At 42.5% G+C, this 26,515-nt stretch overlaps 1 protein-coding gene across 1 annotated transcript; it reads left to right on the top strand.

The window, feature by feature from the left end:
• LOC134750159 (probable ATP-dependent RNA helicase kurz) lies at nt 1–25,339 on the top strand. Its single transcript, XM_063685281.1, has 19 exons — nt 1–202; nt 282–464; nt 907–1,087; nt 2,561–3,055; nt 3,746–3,961; nt 6,232–6,473; nt 7,739–7,885; nt 8,132–8,281; nt 9,859–10,024; nt 10,429–10,648; nt 12,654–12,882; nt 17,007–17,126; nt 17,688–17,828; nt 18,943–19,098; nt 20,788–20,983; nt 21,960–22,184; nt 23,076–23,217; nt 23,821–24,023; nt 25,192–25,339. The coding sequence occupies exons 1-19, from the start codon at nt 128–130 to the stop codon at nt 25,272–25,274; spliced, it is 3,570 nt and encodes a 1,189-aa protein (XP_063541351.1). The 5' UTR covers nt 1–127; the 3' UTR covers nt 25,275–25,339.
• The last annotated feature ends 1,176 nt before the right edge of the window (nt 25,340–26,515 follow it).

Genomic DNA, 26,515 nt, shown 5'->3' with positions numbered 1-26,515 from the left:
CATAACAAAAACACGTTTCTTTGACGTACAACGTACTTTGATAGTATTTTAATTAATATTTTTGCATCCATAAGAGAAAATGTAAAACCCAATATCCATCCAGAAAGTCTACAATATTGTGGTTAAAATGGGGAAGCGTGTTTATAACGCTAAGGCGCGCCAAGTTGTTAAAACTAGCATAGATAACAGAAAAACCAACGAGGTAAAGGTTCTTCTAGCTATATTCATAATTACATTCTAAATGTTATCCAAATAATGATTATTCTGATTCATATTTTCAGATAAAACTTGAATTTGCGAACAGCGAATATGGATCGCATGATGCGAGTAATATCCTCGCTCTGCCCGCAAAGAAGCGACAGACAAAAATTATCAATGAAAAGAAGGAGAAAACCCGATTCCTTTCAAAACAGCAGAGGAAACGGCTTGAAAAGATTGTTGACAAAAAAAAGAAGAAGGAAAACGTAAGTTGTGCTCTGAATTATTATTTTTTCTGTTGCCTGTATTTTCACAGCTGTGGCGATGTAATGTTGGGAAGTAACATAGGCATTTTTCTTTTTTTTTTTTACTAGCCCATTATGGTGTCCCACTGCTGGGCAAAGGCCTCTCCCCTTGTCTTCCACGACTCCCGATATAGTGCCTAGGCATACTCGAAGAAAAGGCTTCGGGCCATTAAATCTCTAGTTAGTATTAGTCTGTAAGACAAAATATTATGATGATACTTGTCTATGTAAAGGTTGATTTCATATACCTTATTAAATTTTTAAGAAACAAGAGAATTTAGGTTGTTGTAGTAGGTACCATATAAATTATTATTTATTGATCTATTCTTTAAATAAGTTAACAAATGTAACATATTTGAATAATGTTACAGATATAACATATTTTTATTACTTCAAATTACAGCGATCAGCACTTCTAGAATCTCTCGCTCAAGTCCAAGCGTCGCTGGAAGAGGTGAATCAGATGACAACTATTTCCACCGTACAGACTCTGGGTCTACGCAGGCTTACAGATTTAAGTACCGCTGCGCATGTGCAAGAAGCTGATGCTAGCGGAAGCGAGAAGAAATTTAGTAGCATTGCAGGTATGTAAGAATTGTTGTTTTAAAAATTAAAAATTTCAACTAAACAATCTGTATAGTTGAAATTTGTAAAATTACCATCTAGCACTTGACAGATTATCTTGTGAACAATGACATTGTTTTAGGCTACCACTTATAACAAGGGTCATTGTGCTAGTTTTCGTCCACTTGACAAAATTTGATTATAAAACTACATTGCTGCACATATTTGCATTTATTGCAACCTTAATGTCTTAACAATTTATCTATCTATATAGAAAATATATTTCACAAGTAGCAAATTGAAAATGAAATATATTATTTCCTCATCCATCAAGTGGACGAAAATTAGAGCATGGACAGAAACTAGCGCAATGACCTACAAAAATTGCATACAAATCGCTACCATCTTCTCTAATTCAAGGTTGAAATTGCAATTGTTTAACTCATTAAGGGCCATTTGCACTATTCACAAACCCGGGATTAACCGCGTAAACCTTTTTTTGTTTTTCGCAGGGGTAAATACATTTACGTATCTCACCCCCGGGAGTTACCATGGTTACCACTAGAATTTGACACTGGGTTAACGGTTTAACCGGTTAACTCTGGGTTAGTGGGCAATTGTCCCTAAGAAAGGCATTTTGTCATTGAAAGTGGTACAAGACGGCTTACTTGAGTATGACTGAATGAATATGAATGTCCAAGGTTTTTGGTGATGGAACCCTTTTGGATAGCAAAATATTTGACGATCAGCAAATTTAAAATTTTCATTCGTCATTGGGGACCAGATATACCTATACATAGAAGAGCTGGTGTTTTTTCTTATTATTACAAGTTATCTCGCGGAGCCCCAACAGAGGCTTTGCGGAGCCCTAGAGGTCTTCGGAAATGGCTGTGCTACGTTATTGCAATTTCAACTTCGTTAAAGTTTAACTTTCATGATTTTTGAATGAATGAATGAATATTTTTATTGCGTGTAACACATGGACACATATTTTTATTAGTAGAACTTACAAACTAAGGGGTTAGTATGTACAACGAACTTAGATTTAAAATAATATAACACTGATGGGGGAATGCAATCCCTCACAGTGCGACAAGTAGGGACAGTCTACCCTGTCCGCTATCATTCGTAGGATGCTGTTGGGACTGCCACGCACCCCGGCGCACCAGGGATGCTGCGCGTGCACGCATGGTAGTATAGAAACATTCCACGCGAGCCGTCGCGAACATCCCCGATGCGCTACAGAACCGAGGCAGCCCCATCAGCACCGGGAACGCATTATTGTACTGGACCCTGAGAGCCCTGTATGCCCGTTGCGTATACTGCGCCCACAGATTGCAGGTGTACATTTGATTGCAGATTGCAGGTGTAGGTGCAAATTTGATAAATAATTAAATAATACGTAATTTTTAATACTTTATTATGCGCAATTAACTGTTTTCGTAGGTTGCAAATTACTACATGAAATTAATATTCCATATAATTATTTTTAGGAGCAAAAAAGCGTTTGCGCCTTCTAAAACTTGATATTGAAGAGAAAAAAAAGAAAGCTAAATATGATCCCAATATAGTTGGTCTTGTAGGATCGTCTTCTGAGGAATCAAGTTCAGAATCAGAAGATGAACCAGAAATCATAGAAGAACAACAGAACATTCAAAATGGGACTTTAAATGTTGGTAATAAAGATGAAACTGTAATAATCAATAATGAAAAAGCAAATAAAATTGATGCTGAAATTATCCAAGAATCTACAGAAAAAGGACAAAAAGTGTCAAGAAATGAGAGAAATCAAGAAAAAACAAAGAAACCAGTGAAAGTTAAAGAAGAAGTGAAGAAACCAGTGTTAGAACATCCCACAATTGTTGTTCAAGTTAATAGAGACCCTAAGATTCAGGTAGCAAGGCTCAGACTCCCGATTTTGGGCGAAGAGCAAAAAGTCATGGAATTAGTCAATGAGAATGAATTTTTGGTAGTCGCTGGTGAAACTGGTAAGTTTATTGTTTTCTAGGGTCCATACCCAAAGGGTAAAAACGGGACCCTATTACTAAGACTCCTCTGTCCATCTGTCTGTCTGTCTGTTGGCAGGCTGTATCTCATGAACTGTGATAGCTAGAAAGTTGAAATCTTCACAAATTATGTATTTCTGTTGCCACTATAACAACAAATACTAAAAAGTACGGAACCCTAGGTGGGCGAGTCCGACTCGCATTTGTCCGGTTTTTTTTTACCATAATAGTGGTACACAAGTTTATTGCCCGTCTGGGTCGCGGACACTAGACTATTAAAACTCGGTCCTTCAGAGGTGTCACGAGCTACGAGAGCGTTTATTATTATAGAAGTATGTGCTATTACTGGCAAAAAAATAACATGACTTGTTGCCATAGTTGCCTCTTTTTCACTATCTTGACAATTGCCATCTAACACTGACTCTTCATCAACCATGTCCAATTCTGATGTCAACCAAGGCATTATATTTGGTGATAATTCAAGCAAAAGGTATCATTTTTTCGTTTGCAATATATGCTTTGAAAGGTTATTTGTATAAAGATACAAGCCTATTTTGTTCTTGTGGTAAGCGAAAGCGGTACCTTTTGATTGAAAACAACACAAATAAATACAGTTTACTTATTTACCCGTAGCATGTTATTAATTGACGCAAATATTTTATTTAATTTCAGGAAGCGGTAAAACCACTCAAATACCCCAGTTTCTGTATGAAGCGGGGTACGCTGAGCACAAAATGATAGCGGTCACAGAGCCGAGAAGAGTGGCGACGGTTGCCATGGCAGCCAGAGTTGGTTACGAGCTGGGTCTGAGCAGCAAGGAGGTGTCGTATCTGATGAGGTTTGAGGGCAACGTCAGTAAGGATACTAGGATCAAATTTATGACTGATGGTGAGCAAATAATTCTTACTTGGGCATCTAGATGTTAATAGTTGTGTAATCAATCAATCAATATGTTTATTTCAGGCAAAAACCCAAATATAAAAATTACAAATTAAACTTAAAAATACATAAAATAAATTGAAATTACATTACGTTACAATTACATTAAAAATCAAATTTAGATTTAAATTACAAGTAAATATTTACATTAAATTATACACTGTGCCTCTAGAACCCATATGTAGGTCATTCCAGTGCCCCCAAAGTGTACCAGCTGGATTTCCATGGATGAGCGAAGCAGACTGTTGGAACTGTCACGTACCCGGCGCATGAGGGAGGCAGTACGTTTGCGTATTATAGCCCTGAACGCGTCCACTCTAGCCTCCGCAAACATACCCGAAGCGCTACAGTAACGTGGCAGTCCCATCAGCATGTGGAAACCAGTAATAAGTAATTAAATATTATAGGACAATTTACATAACTCGGATCTAGTCCCACAGTAAGCTCTATAAGGCTTGTGTGGCGGGTACTAGACAATGATATCCCTACTAATATTATTAATGCGAAAATAACCTTGTCTGTCTGTCTCTTATCTCTTCACGCTTAAACCGCTGAAGTGATTGAGATGAAATTTGGTTTGGATATAGATTAAGGCCCGAGGAAGGACATAGGATAGTTTTTATCAGTCATCATCATCCCACGCAGACGAAGAAAACATAATAGTATAATATCGAACAGAAAAAATGGTTAAGATGCACCCACGCAAAATGTTCCCCTTTTTTACTTTCGCAAAACATCCCTTTTTCAATCGACCCTGTAAACCGAATGGATTATTCCACGACAAAAGTAATGACAGTCACCATTACATTGCGTGTTTTTTTATTTGTATCTCTAGATAAGATTTGCACTTTATCTCTGGATATAGATATAAATAAAATTTTGCATCATTGATTGAGATAATTGATAACAACACGCAATGCAATCGTGACTCGTGGTCCTTTTTTGTGGAATGAGCTGATAACTATAGATATCACTTTAGTAGTAGTTATCACTTTATTGTACAAAAATAGGTATAAATAAAATAATATTGTCTTCGGTTACCGCGATAGTTACTCATGAAATAAAACTATGAAAACGGATTATATCGCGTATATTGATTGACCCGTTGACCACGAACGCTGTAAAGAGTTCGAAACGTCGGGATGTATTATAAATTCAATATACGCGATATAATCCGTTTTCATAGTTTTATTTTATAAATAAAATAGTTTACTTTGTCTATGCTTTCAACTAAGCTTATATTGGCTCGTACAGCAAGCCACAGAACTAATTACATCACTAGATATACACTTCATGTCATTGTATGTGCAGTTTCATTACAATCCAACACGTAGTTTTAAAATGAGAACGAAACTCCGTTTCTATGAGAAGGTGAAATTCGGCCGAGCTTGCTGGGGACTCTTAAATATCCTAACAAAAGTCTGGACATCACCCTAAAATCCTGACATTTCCTGGACGGTCATTTCTTCTAAAATCCTCCACTTACTTACTTACTGCTGTGGCGCAACGACCCGAAGTGGATCTTGGTCTCCGACACCAAAGACCGCCATGCTACTCTGTCCAAAGCCGTTTCTGTCAGTCGATGACGCTGAGTTCGCTGAGGTCTTTCTGCACTTCGTCTCTCCAAAATCCTCCAGCCAACTCCAAACTGTAGCTAGCGTCTAGTGTCTAGCTGAGGTTTCTGAAAAACCCTGATACTCGCCAAGTCCCCACGCAATCCTGACGAAGGACCATAAATCTTCATGTGTCAGGGGAAACCCTGATGTATGGCAACGCTACGCGTGAATGAAATTTGCGTGTAACTAGGGTTTCTTTTCGAGATTTCTCGAACTCGAGACAACTCGAGAATTTTGGCGTCATTCGAGACAAGAGTCATTCTCTCTTTTCTTGTTCTTTTCGGCTTGACTTCCCGGCCTTTTAGAACTTACCACTGACTCTTTTTGTTTACTTGAAGCCCCAATTTGTCCTTCCCATTATAATTGTTCTTTGCTTGTAAAATTTTAATTTTTGTTTGTAATAAGAAATTCATTTTTGTTACGTATTTCTTATCATAATGGTGCAATAAAAATATTTTGTTTCTTTATTTCACCAAAATATTACGGTTTATACAAAAAGACTCGAGACAACTCGAGAATATGGGCTCGAGAATTCTCGAAACTCAAGGAAAAAAAAATAGGTCGAAAAATGAGAAACCCTACGTGTAACGATTGAATTTCCAGGTGTTCTCCTGAAAGAAATCCAATCAGATTTCCTCTTAAGCAAATATTCTGTCGTAATAATCGACGAAGCTCACGAACGCAGCGTGTACACGGACATACTACTGGGACTACTTTCAAGGATCGTTCCGTTGAGGAGAAAGAGGGGTAGCCCCCTGAGGCTCATTGTGATGTCTGCTACGCTACGGGTCGAGGATTTCACGGAGAATACTAGGCTTTTTAAGGAACCACCGCCGGTAATTAAGGTACGTTAAAGCACCGACATCGTATATCTGTCGTCATAATCGACGAGCAAATCATTTGTTTTATAGTTGGTCTATACTCATCCTTTTCTTTTACCCAAAAGAAAAGGATGAGTATAGTCCAACTATAAAACAAATGATTTGCTAGTACTAGTGTAAGACAAAGATAGTATGATTCTCTCTGTCTATGTTTGAAATGAGACAGTCCTTTGACAAACTATATTTATTTCATTTCTGTATTTTGATGTAAGGTTAGGTTTATGCGGGGCAAGATATATAAAAATTGAAAACACACAAATATCTCTACTCTGACTTGGTTTTCTGGTATTGGATGTGGTCATCCCTAGACCAGAGAAAACATCGAAACCTGATCTGCAGAAATGTATAATCGCGATTCCTAGGTTGGTCTGAAAGCGAAAGTAAAAGTTGAATTATGTCTAAATAAATGTTTAAAGAAACCGGCCAAGTGCGAGTCGGACTCGCACACGAAGGGTTCCGTACCATTACGGAAAAAAACAGCAAAAAAATCACGTTTGTTGTATGGGAGCCCCATTTAAATGTTTATATTATTCTGTTTTTAGTATTTGTTGTTATAGCGGCAACAGAAATACATCATCTGTGAACATTTCAACTGTCTAGCTATCACGGTTCATGTTCACAGATGATGTATTTCTGTTGCCGCTATAACAACAAATACTAAAAACAGAATAAAATAAATATTCTAGTGGGGCTCGCATACAACAAACGTGATTTTTTTGCAGTTTTTTGCGTAATGGTACGGAACCTTTCGTGCGCGAGTCCGACTCGCACTTGGCCGGTTTTTATTTAAACTAATTTGTAAGTAAGTAAGTAACTTATTTATTGTAAACTGTGTAGGTACATAAAGGTGTTCATTATATCAAAAGGTATCAACAGTTGCTCGTTTCGAGCGTACAATTTATAGCCTTAAAAATAATTACCAACTAATATATACATGTAACAACTGGTCTTAGCATCTAATACATATCACTTGCTGTTTCCATCGCTTCGAAAAATTCCTTTAAACCATAAACATTGTCTGTAAGAAACCTTTTTAACTGGTACTTAAATTTGTTATCATTTAAAATTAAGGGCATTAAATACACGTATGGAAGTATAGAAGGCGCTTTTGCAGTACAACGTGTTATTTGCCTTTGGACATATTAGGTTATACTTGTACTCTATAACCATTAATGTAACCATTGCATTGTGTGTTGTAATATAACCATTGTAACATTTTTGTTTTCTAGATTGAATCTCGACAGTTTCCGGTGACAGTGCATTTCAATAAAAACACATACAGTGATTACTTAAAAGAAGCGTTTAAAAAGACTGTCAAAATACACACCAGGCTTCCTGAAGGTGGCATTCTGATTTTCGTCACTGGACAACAAGAGGTAATTCAAAAGACGTAATTTTTTCCAAATATGTGTCGTTTTCAAGCAAAAGGTACCACAATGTCGCTTGCCATAAGCACGCTCTGACAGGTTCTTCGTATAAAGATAAAAGCAATATTCGTCCTTATGGTAAGCGACAATGTGGTACCTTTTGATAGAAAATGTCACATATAATAAAGTAGCTCGACAATTATAATTATAACTTTAAATCCGTATTTTTGTATTTGTATACTTTTTGTTTTTAAGGTAAACTACCTGGTCCGGAAACTCCGATCCTCGTTTCCTTACCGTAAGGACGTGGACTACACCAAGCTAATCACTAAAAAGAAGGTTTTGAGCGAAGAAGACGCGGCTTTGGACTCTGAGCCTGAGGACATCGAATCTGATGATGATGAGGTATGATTTGATGTTGTATTTTCAATTTGCCATTCTAGTCCGAACTGAAGTTAAGAACGGACGTTGATAATGGACTACTATGCTAGGTGACGACATGACCGCGCTGCACCATGTCGCGAGAACAACTGCGTCACTGGATGGCTGCCGGCCGGTGTCCGCACGGATTTTATTCCGCAGTGCGCGGATTTATTCAATAGTCCATAGGATGCAGAAAATTCGTGCGGCGCCGCACCGCAACCAATCTGCAGTAAACCACAGATTTTAATCCGCATTCAGATTATTTTCCGCAATGCGCGCACTTCAAGGAGGTTGCATACTTCACAGATTTTGCGGAAAAAAAACGCACGGCAGAAATCCGCAGTGCGCGCGTAGCCTTATATTTTCTTTTAGAATCAATAGGAGGGTCCGGTCCGCACAGAGGATAATGCCGCGGCACGTCTGCCGTAGTTCCGCCGTGGCATGTCTGCGTAGACTGGGCTGCTTCCTGCTTCGCGCGGCAATTTCCTCGCAATGTGACTTCTTAGTGGGTCCACCAGATGGCCACTGGGCATGATTTTATCAACGTGGTGGCTGCGGACGATCGGTGTTATGGAGATTGGCGGAGGCCTATACAAATAGACCGGCAGGTTTACTTTCACATTATAAACTGACAACTGAATGTCAATGTAAATGTGTGTTGAAAAACCACAAATTAAAAATATTTTCATAGAAAATAATTTAATTTGTTCTTAGAGTTTCACATTATGTTTAATGAGCGTATCTTTTTTTGTCATTTTTTTATGAGACATTTTTTGCTACTTTTGTGTTATTTCTAGTCAGTATCACGAGCCCTTTTCATCCTTATAGGAAAAAAAAAGTGTTACAAAATTTCCATACATTTTTCTAACTTTCCTTTTTGTTACCGCCATACAAAGTGTATGGGGAAATGGTAATAACACAATAGGAAAAAACCTTGGGACATTTTTTTATCCCATTAAGATCGAAAGAGCTCGTGATTCTAAGTAGAAATAACACAAAAAAGGCAAAAAAAAGAAACGCTCTAATAATACATTACCTGTTTACATGATAATAGTATTATTCGGTAATTCTTGTGCTAAACCATCCTAACCGAAATGAAGGCATTCTTCTTTCTCGCATTATCCCCGTTATCCATCGCTCATGGGAGTCTGGGATCCGCTTTGACAGCTAATCCCAAGAATTGACGTAGGCACTAGTTTTTACGAAAGCAAACTGCCATCTGACCTTCCAACCCAGAGGGGAAACTAGGCCTTATTGGGATTAGTCCGGTTTACTCACGATGTTGTTGTTGTTGTGTGTGTTGTTCGCCTTGTTGTATTTAATTTACTCTGTGACTGTGTTTTTCGTGTTGTTATTTTTTATGTACAATAAAGTATATACATGTTTTCCTTCACCGAAAAGCAACTGGTAAATATCAAATGATATTTCGTACACAAGTTCCGAAAAACTCTTTGGTACGAGCCGGGGTTTGAACCCGCGACCTCCGGATTGAAAGTCGCACGCTCCACCAGCGCTTCTTCTGAAATGAAGTCATTAAACAATAAATTTCCTTTTTCTAGGTTGAAAAAGAAATGAAACGAGCTCGCAAAGCGCGAAAAAAAGCAAAGAAGAAGTCTAAAGAGCTGCCTAAGGTAAACTTGGACGATTATGACATGCCCGAGGACGATGGACAGGCGGACTTGGTTGGCAGCGACGAAGATAGCGAGGGGCATTTGAGCGATTCAGGTATGTACATAGTGTTATGGCTCCTCTACGCTATCGGCGATGATAGACGATGACTGATGATGGACTAGGAGGATATAACCAACGGAGCCGCCACGTCTGTAATTTGCTGTACAAAAAAGTCTACCAATTTTTGCGGAGGAGGATTTTAAAATAATATTATGCATAAATTTTGTATAAAATAAATAATAAATAAATAAAAGTTGGCACGCTTGGTTTCAATACAAATCGTGATATTTGCGTCATCGAGCGTATATATTAAATATGTGTGTAGGACTGTAAATATTATCTAATAATTCGTTGCGGTTGATAGTGATAAGATAATAAGCGATCTATAATTTTTATATCGCTTATAATATATTGACTACTTTACGAGCCCATATTTTAAAATCGAAATGCTTTTTCAGATGCGGAGGAAGACACCCTAGCACCAGCAATAAAATCCTGCCGCCAACCTCTATGGGTGCTACCCCTATACTCCATGCTATCTTCAGCGAAGCAAGCGAGAGTATTCGAGCCAGCGCCCCCTGGTGCTCGAATATGTATTGTTAGTACGGACGTTGCTGAAACCTCGCTCACTATACCGGCGATTAAATATATTGTTGATAGTGGGAAGAAAAAAATGCGGTAAGTAACTAGTGACTTTGGTTCGATCAATTATCAGCCTCTGGGGGTGCCTCTATACTCCATGCTGTCTTCGTCAAAGCAACCGAGTGTTCGAGCCAGCGCCCCCTGGTGCTAGACTATATCATTGAAGTTTACAATTTGATTTTGGGTGCATAAAAACATCGCGAGGAAATCTGTCTAATCTACCTAGTCGGCTCATAAGTTCTGTCACTGGCCTTTAAAATTTAAATTTGGAACTCCTAACACAAAAACCGTTCTGCATTTGAATTTCGAATCGTTATTAAATATTTGAGTAGTATAATTTTGCAATTTTCTGTTTTCTTCAACATGGAGTGGACGCTTAAAGATAGCCGTACCGCAATAATTGCACTATATCGTTGTGGTCACTCGCCGACTAAAATTTTTAAGCTACTTGAAAATTTAAAATTCTCTCTATGATTTGTGTATCGTACCATAGAAAGATACAATTAGGGCACGCATTGCCAGAAATCCCGCTAGGAAACAAAAAGTTATGGCCCTCCAGATGGGTTTGAGCAAAAACACGGTGAAAAGAGTGCTTAATCAAGACCTGAGACTTCGTGCTTATAAACGAAAAACTGGCCATCTTCTCAATGGTCGGCTTAAAGCTTTAAGGCTTAAAAGATCTAAAGCTTTATTGAAGAAGTACGCTAAAAATAAGCACCGTTGTATAATGTTTTCGGACGAGAACATTTTTGACATAGAAGAAAACTGTAATAAACAAAATGATAGAGTGTACGCTCGCAATAGTAAAGAAGCCTCTAATAGCATTCCCCGTATTCAAAGAGGTCATCACCCTTCATCTGTGATGGTTTGGCTGGGAGTTTCTTATGCGGGCGTCACTAGTATGCATTTTTGTGAGAAAGGAGTAAAAACTAGTGTACCAAGACACGGTGTTGACTAATATTGTGAAACCACTATCCCATACGATGTTTCTAAACCAGCATTGGGTTTTCCAGCAGGACTCTGCTCCAGCCCATAAGGCAAAGTCTACACAAGCCTGGCTCGCCTCCAATAAAATCGACTTTATACGGCATGAAGATTGGCCCTCCTCTAGCCCAGATCTTAATCCTTTAGACTATAAAATATGGCAGTATTTAGAGGAAAAGGTATGCTCAAAACCTCATGCAAATCTAGACTCGCTGAAAAAATCTCTTGCTACGGCAGTGGCCAATATCGACATGAAAGTGGTGCGTGAATCCATTGACGACTGGCCACGAAGACTTCAAGCCTGTGTAGATAATTATGGCGGTCATTTTGAATAAATGTTATACATTTAGATTCTCTAGTTTATAAGCTTTCAAACGCTGTACAAATTATACGGAATAAACTTAAACTTTTGATTTTATTTGATACTATGTATATGACAGAACTTATGAGCCGACTAGGTACTTATTATATAATAAGGCCCTCTGTTTTCCGTGGGTTGAAATACTTGAAAGGATAGGACAGTTGCACACTTTCTTGTGATTTGGTCGTCAAAAGCGAACCAGGACTCCGGAAGAAACTATAGGAATGCGCTGTAATGAGGAGGATATATATTTTTAATACAGTTGCTCAAAAAGTGGTACTTTTTGTGGCTGCGTAGCGTGTGAGAAGCTCAATTTCTCGAACTAGTGCTTTTTACTTTTTAGTTCCAAACTATACTTTCGAAACGCAGTTAAAATTGAATTTAGCTTGAGCAGGTACCAGGGCCTCACTCGTTACTCCTCGGTGTCGTTGACCAACCCGCGCCGGGCCCGCGGTATCGCGGGCTGCGGCAGCTCGCGTATCGCGGGCTGTATAGGTACTTTTGGTTTTGGTTTGGTTTGGTGGTATGATTCTACTAATGATATATTAATTTATTATTTTTTCGCAATTGTATTAAAAAACGTCGTTTACAACACGTGTGAAATGCTCGCTTTCAGCTCGTGGCAAGATACCTCGGTACTAGTGGTAAAAAGACATTCTTTTCACACTAGTTGTAAAATGTACTATTTTGTTTTAGTGTCTACGACCACTCGACAGGCGCCAGCGCCTGGCGCGTAGTGTGGACATCGCAGGCCTCCGCCTCGCAGCGCGCCGGCCGCGCCGGCCGCACGGCGCCCGGACACGCCTACAGGCTCTACAGCTCCGCGGTCTTCCAGCACGACTGTCCGGACCAGCACCCGCCGGACCTGTGCCGCAGGCCGGTCGACGATCTGGTGCTGCAGATGAAGTGCATGGGCATTGACAAGGTAACTGAGACTGTCACTGGGACTACAGACTACAGCTCCGCGGTCTTCCAGCACGACTGTCCGGACCAGCACCCGCCGGACCTGTGCCGCAGGCCGGTCGACGATCTGGTGCTGCAGATGAAGTGCATGGGCATTGACAAGGTAACTGAGACTGTCACTGGGACTACAGACTACAGCTCCGCGGTCTTCCAGCACGACTGTCCGGACCAGCACCCGCCGGACCTGTGCCGCAGGCCGGTCGACGATCTGGTGCTGCAGATGAAGTGCATGGGCATTGACAAGGTAACTGAGACTGTCACTGGGACTACAGACTACAGCTCCGCGGTCTTCCAGCACGACTGTCCGGACCAGCACCCGCCGGACCTGTGCCGCAGGCCGGTCGACGATCTGGTGCTGCAGATGAAGTGCATGGGCATTGACAAGGTAACTGAGACTGTCACTGGGACTACAGACTACAGCTCCGCGGTCTTCCAGCACGACTGTCCGGACCAGCACCCGCCGGACCTGTGCCGCAGGCCGGTCGACGATCTGGTGCTGCAGATGAAGTGCATGGGCATTGACAAGGTAACTGAGACTGTCACTGGGACTCTACAGACTACAGCTCCGCGGTCTTCCAGCACGACTGTCCGGACCAGCACCCGCCGGACCTGTGCCGCAGGCCGGTCGACGATCTGGTGCTGCAGATGAAGTGCATGGGCATTGACAAGGTAACTGAGACTGTCACTGGGACTCTACAGACTACAGCTCCGCGGTCTTCCAGCACGACTGTCCGGACCAGCACCCGCCGGACCTGTGCCGCAGGCCGGTCGACGATCTGGTGCTGCAGATGAAGTGCATGGGCATTGACAAGGTAACTGAGACTGTCACTGGGACTCTACAGACTACAGCTCCGCGGTCTTCCAGCACGACTGTCCGGACCAGCACCCGCCGGACCTGTGCCGCAGGCCGGTCGACGATCTGGTGCTGCAGATGAAGTGCATGGGCATTGACAAGGTAACTGAGACTGTCACTGGGACTCTACAGACTACAGCTCCGCGGTCTTCCAGCACGACTGTCCGGACCAGCACCCGCCGGACCTGTGCCGCAGGCCGGTCGACGATCTGGTGCTGCAGATGAAGTGCATGGGCATTGACAAGGTAACTGAGACTGTCACTGGGACTCTACAGACTACAGCTCCGCGGTCTTCCAGCACGACTGTCCGGACCAGCACCCGCCGGACCTGTGCCGCAGGCCGGTCGACGATCTGGTGCTGCAGATGAAGTGCATGGGCATTGACAAGGTAACTGAGACTGTCACTGGGACTCTACAGACTACAGCTCCGCGGTCTTCCAGCACGACTGTCCGGACCAGCACCCGCCGGACCTGTGCCGCAGGCCGGTCGACGATCTGGTGCTGCAGATGAAGTGCATGGGCATTGACAAGGTAACTGAGACTGTCACTGGGACTCTACAGACTACAGCTCCGCGGTCTTCCAGCACGACTGTCCGGACCAGCACCCGCCGGACCTGTGCCGCAGGCCGGTCGACGATCTGGTGCTGCAGATGAAGTGCATGGGCATTGACAAGGTAACTGAGACTGTCACTGGGACTCTACAGACTACAGCTCCGCGGTCTTCCAGCACGACTGTCCGGACCAGCACCCGCCGGACCTGTGCCGCAGGCCGGTCGACGATCTGGTGCTGCAGATGAAGTGCATGGGCATTGACAAGGTAACTGAGACTGTCACTGGGACTCTACAGACTACAGCTCCGCGGTCTTCCAGCACGACTGTCCGGACCAGCACCCGCCGGACCTGTGCCGCAGGCCGGTCGACGATCTGGTGCTGCAGATGAAGTGCATGGGCATTGACAAGGTAACTGAGACTGTCACTGGGACTCTACAGACTACAGCTCCGCGGTCTTCCAGCACGACTGTCCGGACCAGCACCCGCCGGACCTGTGCCGCAGGCCGGTCGACGATCTGGTGCTGCAGATGAAGTGCATGGGCATTGACAAGGTAACTGAGACTGTCACTGGGACTACAGACTACAGCTCCGCGGTCTTCCAGCACGACTGTCCGGACCAGCACCCGCCGGACCTGTGCCGCAGGCCGGTCGACGATCTGGTGCTGCAGATGAAGTGCATGGGCATTGACAAGGTAACTGAGACTGTCACTGGGACTCTACAGACTACAGCTCCGCGGTCTTCCAGCACGACTGTCCGGACCAGCACCCGCCGGACCTGTGCCGCAGGCCGGTCGACGATCTGGTGCTGCAGATGAAGTGCATGGGCATTGACAAGGTAACTGAGACTGTCACTGGGACTCTACAGACTACAGCTCCGCGGTCTTCCAGCACGACTGTCCGGACCAGCACCCGCCGGACCTGTGCCGCAGGCCGGTCGACGATCTGGTGCTGCAGATGAAGTGCATGGGCATTGACAAGGTAACTGAGACTGTCACTGGGACTCTACAGACTACAGCTCCGCGGTCTTCCAGCACGACTGTCCGGACCAGCACCCGCCGGACCTGTGCCGCAGGCCGGTCGACGATCTGGTGCTGCAGATGAAGTGCATGGGCATTGACAAGGTAACTGAGACTGTCACTGGGACTCTACAGACTACAGCTCCGCGGTCTTCCAGCACGACTGTCCGGACCAGCACCCGCCGGACCTGTGCCGCAGGCCGGTCGACGATCTGGTGCTGCAGATGAAGTGCATGGGCATTGACAAGGTAACTGAGACTGTCACTGGGACTCTACAGACTACAGCTCCGCGGTCTTCCAGCACGACTGTCCGGACCAGCACCCGCCGGACCTGTGCCGCAGGCCGGTCGACGATCTGGTGCTGCAGATGAAGTGCATGGGCATTGACAAGGTAACTGAGACTGTCACTGGGACTCTACAGACTACAGCTCCGCGGTCTTCCAGCACGACTGTCCGGACCAGCACCCGCCGGACCTGTGCCGCAGGCCGGTCGACGATCTGGTGCTGCAGATGAAGTGCATGGGCATTGACAAGGTAACTGAGACTGTCACTGGGACTCTACAGACTACAGCTCCGCGGTCTTCCAGCACGACTGTCCGGACCAGCACCCGCCGGACCTGTGCCGCAGGCCGGTCGACGATCTGGTGCTGCAGATGAAGTGCATGGGCATTGACAAGGTAACTGAGACTGTCACTGGGACTCTACAGACTACAGCTCCGCGGTCTTCCAGCACGACTGTCCGGACCAGCACCCGCCGGACCTGTGCCGCAGGCCGGTCGACGATCTGGTGCTGCAGATGAAGTGCATGGGCATTGACAAGGTAACTGAGACTGTCACTGGGACTCTACAGACTACAGCTCCGCGGTCTTCCAGCACGACTGTCCGGACCAGCACCCGCCGGACCTGTGCCGCAGGCCGGTCGACGATCTGGTGCTGCAGATGAAGTGCATGGGCATTGACAAGGTAACTGAGACTGTCACTGGGACTCTACAGACTACAGCTCCGCGGTCTTCCAGCACGGCTGTCCGGACCAGCACCCGCCGGACCTGTGCCGCAGGCCGGTCGACGATCTGGTGCTGCAGATGATGTGCATGGGCATTGACAAGGTAACTAAGACTGTCACTGGGACTCTACAGACTACAGCTCCGCGGTCTTCCAGCACGACTGTCCGGACCAGCACCCGCCGGACCTGTGCCGCAGGCCGGTCGACGATCTGGTGCTGCAGATGAAGTGCATGGGCATTGACAAGGTAACTAAGACTGTCACTGGGACTACAGACTACAGCTCCGCGGTCTTCCAGCACGACTGTCCGGACCAGCACCCGCCGGACCTGTGCCGCAGGCCTATGGCCAGGTAACTCTATGACTGTCGCATATGCACTTTGTTCGTATGCATGCATCTGCTCATGAAAGCAAGATTCCAACCGGTTCTCGATGTCTGATTGCGCTGAAATTTGGTATACTTATTGGCTATGGCAATCCAATTTTATGATCCCATCTTGCTTATATGATAATGAGAACGGTGGCCATAGAAACTGTAATAAAGTGACCCAAACTCATCTAGTATCCTGAAGATCTTCTTGATAGTAGTAGATTGGTAAAGAAAAGTACAGTCGCCGAAAGCTTGTATTAAAAATTGTCTGAAAATAAAAACCTATTTTAACAGGTGGTGAATTTCCCGTTCCCGACCGCACCGGATCGGATGCAGCTCCGGTTGGCGGAGAAGCGACTGGAGGTGCTGGGTATTCTGGAGAAGGTTGATACAAAGAGGAAAGATGACGAGGAAGTGAGTATTTTTATATACCTATAATGTAATGTGAGTAGTTACAACGAAGACCCAATCACTGATGAATTCACGATCTTTGAAATAAAGGAAAAGCTTTTACAATTTACACTAGATTCAGCTAGAGACCCCGCTTCAGAAAAAAGTTTAGCTGCGTAAGTAAAAGGTCCTATTAGTAACTCAGTAAAGTTGGTAGAGTGATGGGCCAGTTATCCCGGAGCTGCGAAATTGAGTTTCGACCGAAACGGTAAATTCTCCAACCCTGTCTATGTTTAAATATAAAATTATAAGCCCCAACACATGGTGTTTGGATAATACTGTTATAAATTATAGAAGACCGGACAAGTGCGCCCACTGAGGGTTCCGTACTTTTTAGTATTTGTTGTTATAGCGGCAACAGAAATACATCATCTGTGAAAATTTCAACTGTCTAGCTATCACGGTTAATGAGACACAGCCTGGTGACAGACAGGCGGACAGACGAGTCTTAGTAATAGGGTCCCGTTTTTACCCTTTGGATACGGAACCCTAAAACCCGAATAAAATAGTCTATTTCGGTTTCAGGTTCTAAAAGTGACGCCTCTTGGTAAGGCGGTGTCAGCGTTCCCGATACTTCCCCGCTACGGAAAAATGCTGGCGTTAAGCCACCAACAGAATCTCCTGCCGTACACTATTTTGTTAGTGTCCGCCCTTACTGTGCCTGAGGTATAGTTGGTCAAACCAAATTGTCAGTAAATACGAACAAAAAAAACTATACTCATATATATATACTTTTCTTTTGGTTGCTAGTACTAGTGTAAGACAAAGATAGTATGATTCTCTCTGTCTATGTTTAAAATGAAACAGTCCTTTGACAAACTATAAGCAGTTACAATACTTAAAGGTGCGACCACACTGCAGCTTAAAATACGGTGACGTGACGGTACGGAATCGCAGTGACGCATCGTATCGTAAGCGTACCGTTTTTATCGCGTCCTCTCCACACCACTGCTTTAATCACGCCGACGGTGCGGAATCGAAGTGACGCGTCGTAAATGTCACGATTTTATCGCATGCCCTCATAAAGGTGCGAGATAAACTACCAGTCTCTTTCTAACTAATATTCCCTGGTTTAAGTAGAATAAATACAAACATAGTTCCCAGTTTCCTTTCTGGATATTAACATTATTGAAAATTGCATGGAATTCGTTTTTCGCTCATCATTCTTATAATAATTGTAAAATCTACAAAAATCGAACAAACGGGCATAGCTGTGTTTAAAATACATCAAATTGTGTAAAAATATTTTTCATAATGTCAATATTATCCAGGGAGGAAAATGAGGGCTACGTTTGTATGGAGAAGTGATCGTCTCCTTTCCTCTTAAGGCCGTGTCCTGAGCCAGAAGGCGAAAAATCTCCTTATATGATCATATTTTTCTAAGAGACGTTGATATTCGTAGACGTGGAAAAAATATATGTAGTTTTTGATTATATTATCTTTAATAACACAGCTTCCGATACACGAATTATAACACTTCGCTCGATACAATTAATTCCCAAAGTAACCTCTCTCTGACTTTTAATCAAACTTTACTCATTTATTTCTTATATGACACTATAAACAGAAAAAGAAGAAAAAACAATCTTAACTTAAATAGTAATTTGACAGCTTTCGACTTTCGATATTATAAGGCAACGTTTTTAAAATAAATAAAATTGAAAAAAGAACGATCAAAATTAAAACTTGGCGCGCATGGTCTTTCTCGTTCTTTCTTGCGAAATGCGACAGTGATAGCGGCAAACCGATGGAATGGCCTTAATGATAAAAGGTTTCTCAGGTGATGTCAGGCAAACCGGACAGTTGGCCGGCGACTGGTAACTTACAACTACTCGGTGACCCGGGCGTGCTGCTGCGAGCTGTGGGCGCAGCAGAACACGCCCACTCCAATGGCGAAGAGGAACTTTTCTGTGCCAAACACGGATTAAGAGAGAAGGTGAGTCATCTTCATACAATCGCTATAGCTATCGTGAGACATATTTCAAAATATTTAGATCAGTACGGTTTTTACTCACTATTATTTTTAGTCGCTTTTGGCGGCGTGTTTCGGATTCTTTGGGAATCCTTCCTCAGGCGCTCGTGTCCGCGGCGGTTGTACGTCGTGCACTGCCCGCGCCGCCCGCCTCGTCGCTCGTTGCGCACGCGCTGATGGGGCGGGGGCGGGGGGCGCGGGGCAGTCCGCAGATGGAGTCGTCAAGTGAAGGTCTGGTAGGGCGGCTGTATCGAACGAAGTCAAGCACACTGCACTCACTATGTCCCCGCGATCGTCACAACACACTTGCCGCTTGACCCTAGGTATTATAGGCTTCCATGCAGGTGGCAACATCCAGCCTCCGTCCCGATTGAAATTAGGGCGGCGAGCAATTTCAATCGCCTCGCGAATCTTACGCGGTACGGGAGAAATGTTTTGTGCCGCGGGCGGCGCGGGCAGTGCACAACGTGCAAACGCCGCGGACACTCGTGCCTGAGGAAGGATTAGGCCTGAGAAGGAGGCTAAAAGCGACTAAAAATAATAGCGAGTAAAAACCGTACTGATCTAAATATCTTCATACAGGCATAATTCCAATGGGGATGGCAACTGTCAAAGGTTTGCGTAGATGGCGCCATCATAGCTTGCCCCTTTTTGGGGTTCCGTACACAATGGGTAAAACGGGACCCTATTACTAAGACTCTACTGTCCGTCTGTCTGTCACCAGGCTGTATCTCATGAACCGTGATAGCTAGACAGTTGAAATTTTCACAGATGATGTATTTCTGTTGCCGCTATAACAACAAATACTAAAAACCGGCCAAGTGCGAGTCGTACTCGCCCTCTGAGGGTTCCGTACTTTTGCATTGACAGGGCAAGCTATGCTGGCGCCATCTGCTAAATACTTCCACTGGCCAACCTTGTTCCGGTCGTATGTGACCTGCCTGTCATTTTATATGAAAGTAGGGTTCGGTTTGTAACTACCTACACAAATAAAACTGTTTTTCGCAACTTTTTAGCCATTTCAGGGTTGGCCCTAGTGTGATAGTTTCTTAGTGTATTACACTTATGGCATGTCTAATATGTTAGTCAGGTCTTATTCTTTGCTTGAAAATGGGCGCTGGAGTGATCTAGACTCTTTTGCATTTTGTAGTTGTATCTACGTTTTAAAAGAAACCTTAAACCCTATAAACTGTAATAGATGTCATATATTAAAGAAAACGTGACGAAGCCCTCCAGTGGTGAAGGCTGGATTCGAACCGGCGTCTTTAGCAATCCGGGCTAACGCCTTGAACCCCTAGGCCACCCCGTCATAACCCGTCCCAGATTCTCGACTATATGCCATCTTACTAATACTAGGCGTCTTTGACCAACTCTAAGGGCGAGCAGTATGCGCTTGCACCTCCTATACTAATTCCTTACGGAATTACGATATAGCTAGAGAGATTGGTGCTGCCATCTATACACAACTTTGGGAACAAATCAAATTATTTTATTAAATATATTTTTTCTCTATACATATATACGACATCTATTTCAAATTATAATTTATGTATGACTACTTAACAAAAAAAAAAAATATTTAATAAAATAATTTGATTTGTTCCCAAAGTTGTGAAAACAACCCTGTTTGTAATCTTAATAATTATTCTTCAGGCCATCAAAGAAATCCGCAAACTTCGAAAACAGCTAACATCAGAGATCAATCTAAGTGTGGCTAACGTAAACGCATCCGTAGAGCCAAAGATGGCGCCACCAGACGATAGACAGGCGCGTTTATTACGACAACTGTTACTTAGTGGGCTTGGAGACCAAGTAGGAAGAAAGATTGGACTCGATGAGGTGAAGGAAGGTAAGCCGGCTTGAAAATGAGTTGGACTTTTCTCTTTGTGGTCGTATTCGACATCCGATATCGAATAGGGAATATTACGCGAAACTCTGCGTATGGGACGCCACTACCACGATCGGAGGGTCTATCGAGAAACAAGAAAATTGAAATTTCGTTATCTCTGTCACTCTTGCATATTTGAACGATAAAGAGGCAGATAGCGAAATTTCGGATTCGCGTTTCCCGGTAGGTCCTCTGTAAACAAACCGCCTTGATGCATCAATAATTCAATGTCATATTCTATTATCTCTGAGAACGTGTCAAAAAACTGTTATAAGCACAGTATTTATAAGTTACTCTAGGGTTTAATAAAGGGGCTAGTGCTGCAATCTGGTAGCAGAACATTGTATTAATACTCCCATATTGGACAATGTGTAAACGCTCTAAGAGTCCTAAGCTGGGTTGCGTTGCTGGCTCTTTACGGGAGCTCTATCGTTTTCCTATAAATGAAGGGCTCTTGTCGTTTTCCTATAAATGAAGCAAGAAAGAAAAAAGTGTGCCTGTTTTTACAATTTCATAATACGTTGATCGCTGTATATAGAAATATATTAATCTTACCACTATAAAATGTAGTATCGTTTTGTAGGCAATTTATCGACGATGATTTGGTCTCTGAAGAGTAAACTCCTCAGTCGTATCGTTTTTGTAGAAAATTCAGAAAACCAGAATGATGGAGATAAAAGGGGGAGGGGGGGAAAGGGGGAAAAAATAATTTCTCGACGTGCTTCCATATCGACATTGAAGCACATATATGACAGCTACATTCATGCCAAGTTTCACGCTTTCTTCGGGATGGGACCGTATTTTAAGTTAAGGACTCGTACTAGAAGGGGCCTTTGCCGAGCAGATAATAACTACCTAGATTAGTCTTGCTAGTAAGGCGTTTATAAATTTTATAACACTTAAAAAAATCGTTTTACATAGTTTTCACTTTTTTCAGGCGAAGACAAGCGAAAATTCAAATACGCGTACCACTGCGGTGACCTAGAAGAGCCTGTCCACCTCCATTCCGAATCCATACTTCGCCGCACGATCCCCGAATGGGTGGTGTATCAGGAGCTATACGAAACTGGGGGCGAGGATAAGAGGAAAATGGTGATGAAGAACGTTACGGCTATAGAGCCGGAGTGGCTCCCGAACTATGTGCCGCAGCTGTGTAACCTTGGTAAGATATTCTACCTATTCTTACTAATTTCTTGTCATTGTAAAGAAATATCAAATGAAATTTCGCACATACACTACCGCTCATAACTATTTAGGCACTCGTAATTTTTTCCATACAATTGTATGCAAAATCGACTTTCAGAATTATATCGCTGTCGCAGTCGGGTAACATTTTTTTGTGGCGTTTACTTTTTAATATAACAGACATATCGAGCTATAAAATGATGTGCAGAATATTCGTGTGCATTGCCTTTACCAAATGGCAAGCGTAAAAAAATCCATAAATCTTATTCCAGTACAAAGTCGTTTTATTTTGTATGAACTAGTACATAAGGGTTTTTTTAATCGTTGCATAAAGTAAACTCGAAATTTTAAAGGATGTCTTTGGCAACAATTTGAGGCTATTTACCTAAATAAAAATTCAATCCAACATGTAAGAAATCATTTTGAAAATAATTTTTGTATACAATTGTACGGTGAAAATTGCGGGTGCCTAAATACTTTTGAGCGGTAGTGTAGATTCCAAAAAACTCATTGTACGAACCAGAATTCGATACCGACCACTAATTTGGAAGTCACACCGCTTATGCTACACTGCCTAAATGTACAGCGACATCAAAGATAATAATATGTTTATTTTTCCCTATATTACATGATGGTGCTAAAGCGTAAACATATCTGCGACGTCGACTGTACGCTTAATTTAAGGCCTAAGATACACTTGTAAGTTTTACTTACGTAAGTAGGGACACAGCTATGCTACAAAATGAGAGATCAATATCATTATCTCATTCTAATAAATAGCTTTGTCCCTACTTACGTAAGTAAAACTTACAAGTGTATTTTGGGCCTTAGGAAAGCAAACAGAAATATTTCTTATTGTCTTTCACAGGCGATCCTCTCACGGACCCGGAGCCAAGGTTCGATGATAAGTCCGGCCGAGTGAAGTGCCACTTCAAAGGCACCTTCGGCAGGGCTGGCTGGGAGCTGCCCATGGTCGAAATAGACTTTCCGGACAAAATCGAGAGATACAGGTAACAACAAACATTTATATTAACTCCCACAGGGGATCCCCTCACGGACCCGGGGCCAAGGTTCGATGATAAGTCCAGCCGAGTGAAGTGCCACTTCAAAGGCACCTTCGGCACGGCTGGCTGGGAGCTGCCCATGGTCGAAATAGACTTCCCGGACAAAATCGAGAGATACAGGTAACAACAAACATTTATATTAACTCCCACAGGGATCCTCTCACGGACCCGGGGCCAAGGTTCGATGATAAGTCCGGCCGAGTGAAGTGCCACTTTAAGGGCACCTGTGGCAGGGATGATGGACAGCCATGATCGAAATTGATTTCCCTAGAGTCTACATTTAATTTTTGGATATTCTATATATATATCTGTTGAATGAAACCCTATTTAAGAATTGTATGTTCAACCTGACGTGGTCATTCATAATACCACTACAACTAGAAACGGGGTATGTACTCTCGAACAACTTCATTCCTAACCTAAGAGCTGTGCAAGCTTTTCACATTTGCTACGTCATTGTCATGATATTGATTTAAAAAGTAAAATTATTATGACACTGTGAAAACGGTATATGCTCTCAAAATGTTCAAACGTTCGTTTCTTCTGCAGGTGGTTCGCGCGTTTTCTCCTAGAGGGCACCGTAGTACCCAAGCTCAAGAAATACGCGGGCTCTTTACTCTCCCCTCCCTCCACTATGGTAAAGAGCTGGGCCAAGCTGCAGCCGCGTACGGAGATAATGCTGAAGGCGCTCATTATGAAGAGAGTGGGACACAGAGACGCTTTGTTCAATATGTGGGAAGAGCAGAGCAATTGTAAGTAGAATTAGAAGTAGGTACCGTAAAACCGACTATAGTCCTAAGCTCATGCAATACGCGGGCTCTTTACTCTCCCCTCTCTCCACCATGGTGAAGAGCTGGGCTAAACTGCAGTGCAGGCGCTCATTATGAAGAGAGTGGGACACAGAGACGCTTTGTTCAATATGTGGGAAGAGTAGAGCAATTGTAAGTAGAATTAGAAGTAGGTACCGTAAAACCGACTATAGTCCTAAGCTCATGCAATACGCGGGCTTTTTACTCTCCCCTCTCTCCACCATGGTGAAGAGCTGGGCCAAATTGCAGTGCAGGTGCTCATTATGAAGAGAGTGGGACACAGAGAGGCTTTGTTCAATACGTGGGAAGAGCAGAGCAGTTATTGACATAATGTAAAATATTTTTGCATAATTTGATGCATATTAACCGTAGCTATGCCCCTACGTTTGACTTTTTTCGATTTTTTAATTATTGTAAAAACTAGGAACGAAAAACAGATTTCATACAAATTTTAAAATGATCTTAACTCTTATAATAATCAAAAACATGAAAAAAATCACGTAGGGGCATAGACTGTGTCAAAATATTTTCAATAATGTTAATATCCAGAAAATAATGAAAAGAAAATGAAATGAATGATGAAAAGGCGATTTTGCGCGGGTCCCCCCACTTTCGTCTTAAGGTTGCCAACTGCATCAACTAATTTTTAAAATAATACCAGCATCCTAAAGCTTAAAATTAGTTCATCAGTGTTACCTCAAAAATCAAAGTAACCTCATTCTACGGCATTGAACAAAGATCGGGCACAAATGATAAATGAGTTGACTATGATTAAGCCAGACTCTTAACTTCAACCTCCGCCTCACTGGAGCGGATGATTACCTATTTTTATTCACGCCTTCACTGCCAGCGCGAGTTACGCGCTAGGCTCGTAACCGATAGCAATTATTTTCCGCTATGTAGCTTCTCTTCGCGTTCGCGAGTGCTTGCCTACGTAAGACGCAGCGTTATCGCACATAGACAAGACATATTAAACATATTATTAACGGGTCACTCACGTATACACGGGACAAATACGTGAGAGACCCGTTATTAATATGTTTAATATGTCTGTGTCTCACGGAAGTTTTGTCATAGGCAAGAGGTTAATTATAATGTTGTTTGGTTTCAGATTTGCTTGACGAGTATTTAAAATGGCTGCCAGAATCAGCGCATAACGAGGTGACATTATTTTGGCCGCCGCTAAAGCCGTGAAGATGTGTTGTGTATATAGATATGTATATGTTAATAGTAGGAATATAATTAAATTAGTTTATGTCATAAAAGTAGTTTCTTTCTGTTCTTAATCTGGTCGCCCCCTACTGTCTCTCTAGCTAAAGGCCTGTGCACACCGGGTGCGTGTGCGTAGACGTGGACGTGCGCGTTGTAATATACAGATTCTTATGAGAGACTGCACACCGCTTGCGTGACGCGTGCGTGCGCGGCTCAAACATTTTAGGCTGGTTCAAAAAACCTTTTTCATTTCTCATGCATGAAAGAGGGTCATTGTTGTTCTAAAAGGTGTGCAGAAAATGATACGTGTCTGCACTAGAGCATTTTACGTTCGAAGTACGATTTTTTTAATTTTTTTACGATAAGCAGTTGAAATTTGAGTTTAAATGGATTTGTTATACAATTTCCATTCTGATATTTGACTCTCCATTCCATAAATAACGATACTTTTGCCTAAATTGGTAACTGAAAGTACTCTTAAGAAATACTAAAAAAAATTATACTTGGTCATGTTTTTTAAAAAAAACACATGCATTTTAAAGCCTGACCAGAAATATATGATCACGCGCCATGTTGCGGAATTTCACTGGAACTAATTTTTTCATACTATACTGACCTGTCACCCTATACATGAGAATAACAGCGCCCTCTTGACAATGATAATATATTACTGATCAGGCTTTACTTTCCTCGTATTCGAAATCGACTGCGTTCGAGCGCCAAAATACCTCGGCCGAAATGAGTGCCTTTCATCCCTTGGCAATCTACTATTTTTAAATTTTCCGACGGGGCACCCCCTTATTTTGATACACTTATTATGCTGATAAAATACAACATTTTGTAACTTTTTTTTACAACTACAAGGGGGTGCTCAACCACTGAAATGTTTTATGTTGAATAAATATAAAAAAATGTGTTTATTTTTTCGATTTTTATGTAAGTATCTGTTTCACATTATTTAAACATGTGATTTATAAGTTTTAAAGTACAAAAACATTTTTTTTTTAATTTTTTATAATTTTTGAAGTTAGATTTTTTTAAATTCACCTTAAAAATTCATAAAAAATTTAAATAAAAATGTTTTTTTTTTTTTTACTTAATAACTTATATATCATATTTTCAAATAGGGTAGTTTTACGATCGTAAAAAAGAAAAAAAAATGGCAACTAAGTATTGTCTTGTATGATGGACACAAACAAGTACGCTATTTTTAGATAATAGTA

This window comes from Cydia strobilella, chromosome 19, assembly GCF_947568885.1.
Source record: "Cydia strobilella chromosome 19, ilCydStro3.1, whole genome shotgun sequence".
NCBI classification, from domain to species: domain Eukaryota; kingdom Metazoa; phylum Arthropoda; class Insecta; order Lepidoptera; family Tortricidae; genus Cydia; species Cydia strobilella.
This window is presented reverse-complemented; position numbering and strand designations above follow the sequence as displayed.

Bases quoted from the DNA above. Each gene is read 5' to 3' on its own strand.
- LOC134750159 (XM_063685281.1), top strand. From the start codon at position 128: ATGGGGAAGCGTGTTTATAACGCTAAGGCGCGCCAAGTTGTTAAAACT. The intron at 19,099-20,787 runs GTGAGTCATCTT...ATTATTCTTCAG, and splicing joins AACACGGATTAAGAGAGAAG to GCCATCAAAGAAATCCGCAA. The intron at 24,024-25,191 runs GTAAGTAGAATT...GTTTGGTTTCAG, and splicing joins GTGGGAAGAGCAGAGCAATT to ATTTGCTTGACGAGTATTTA.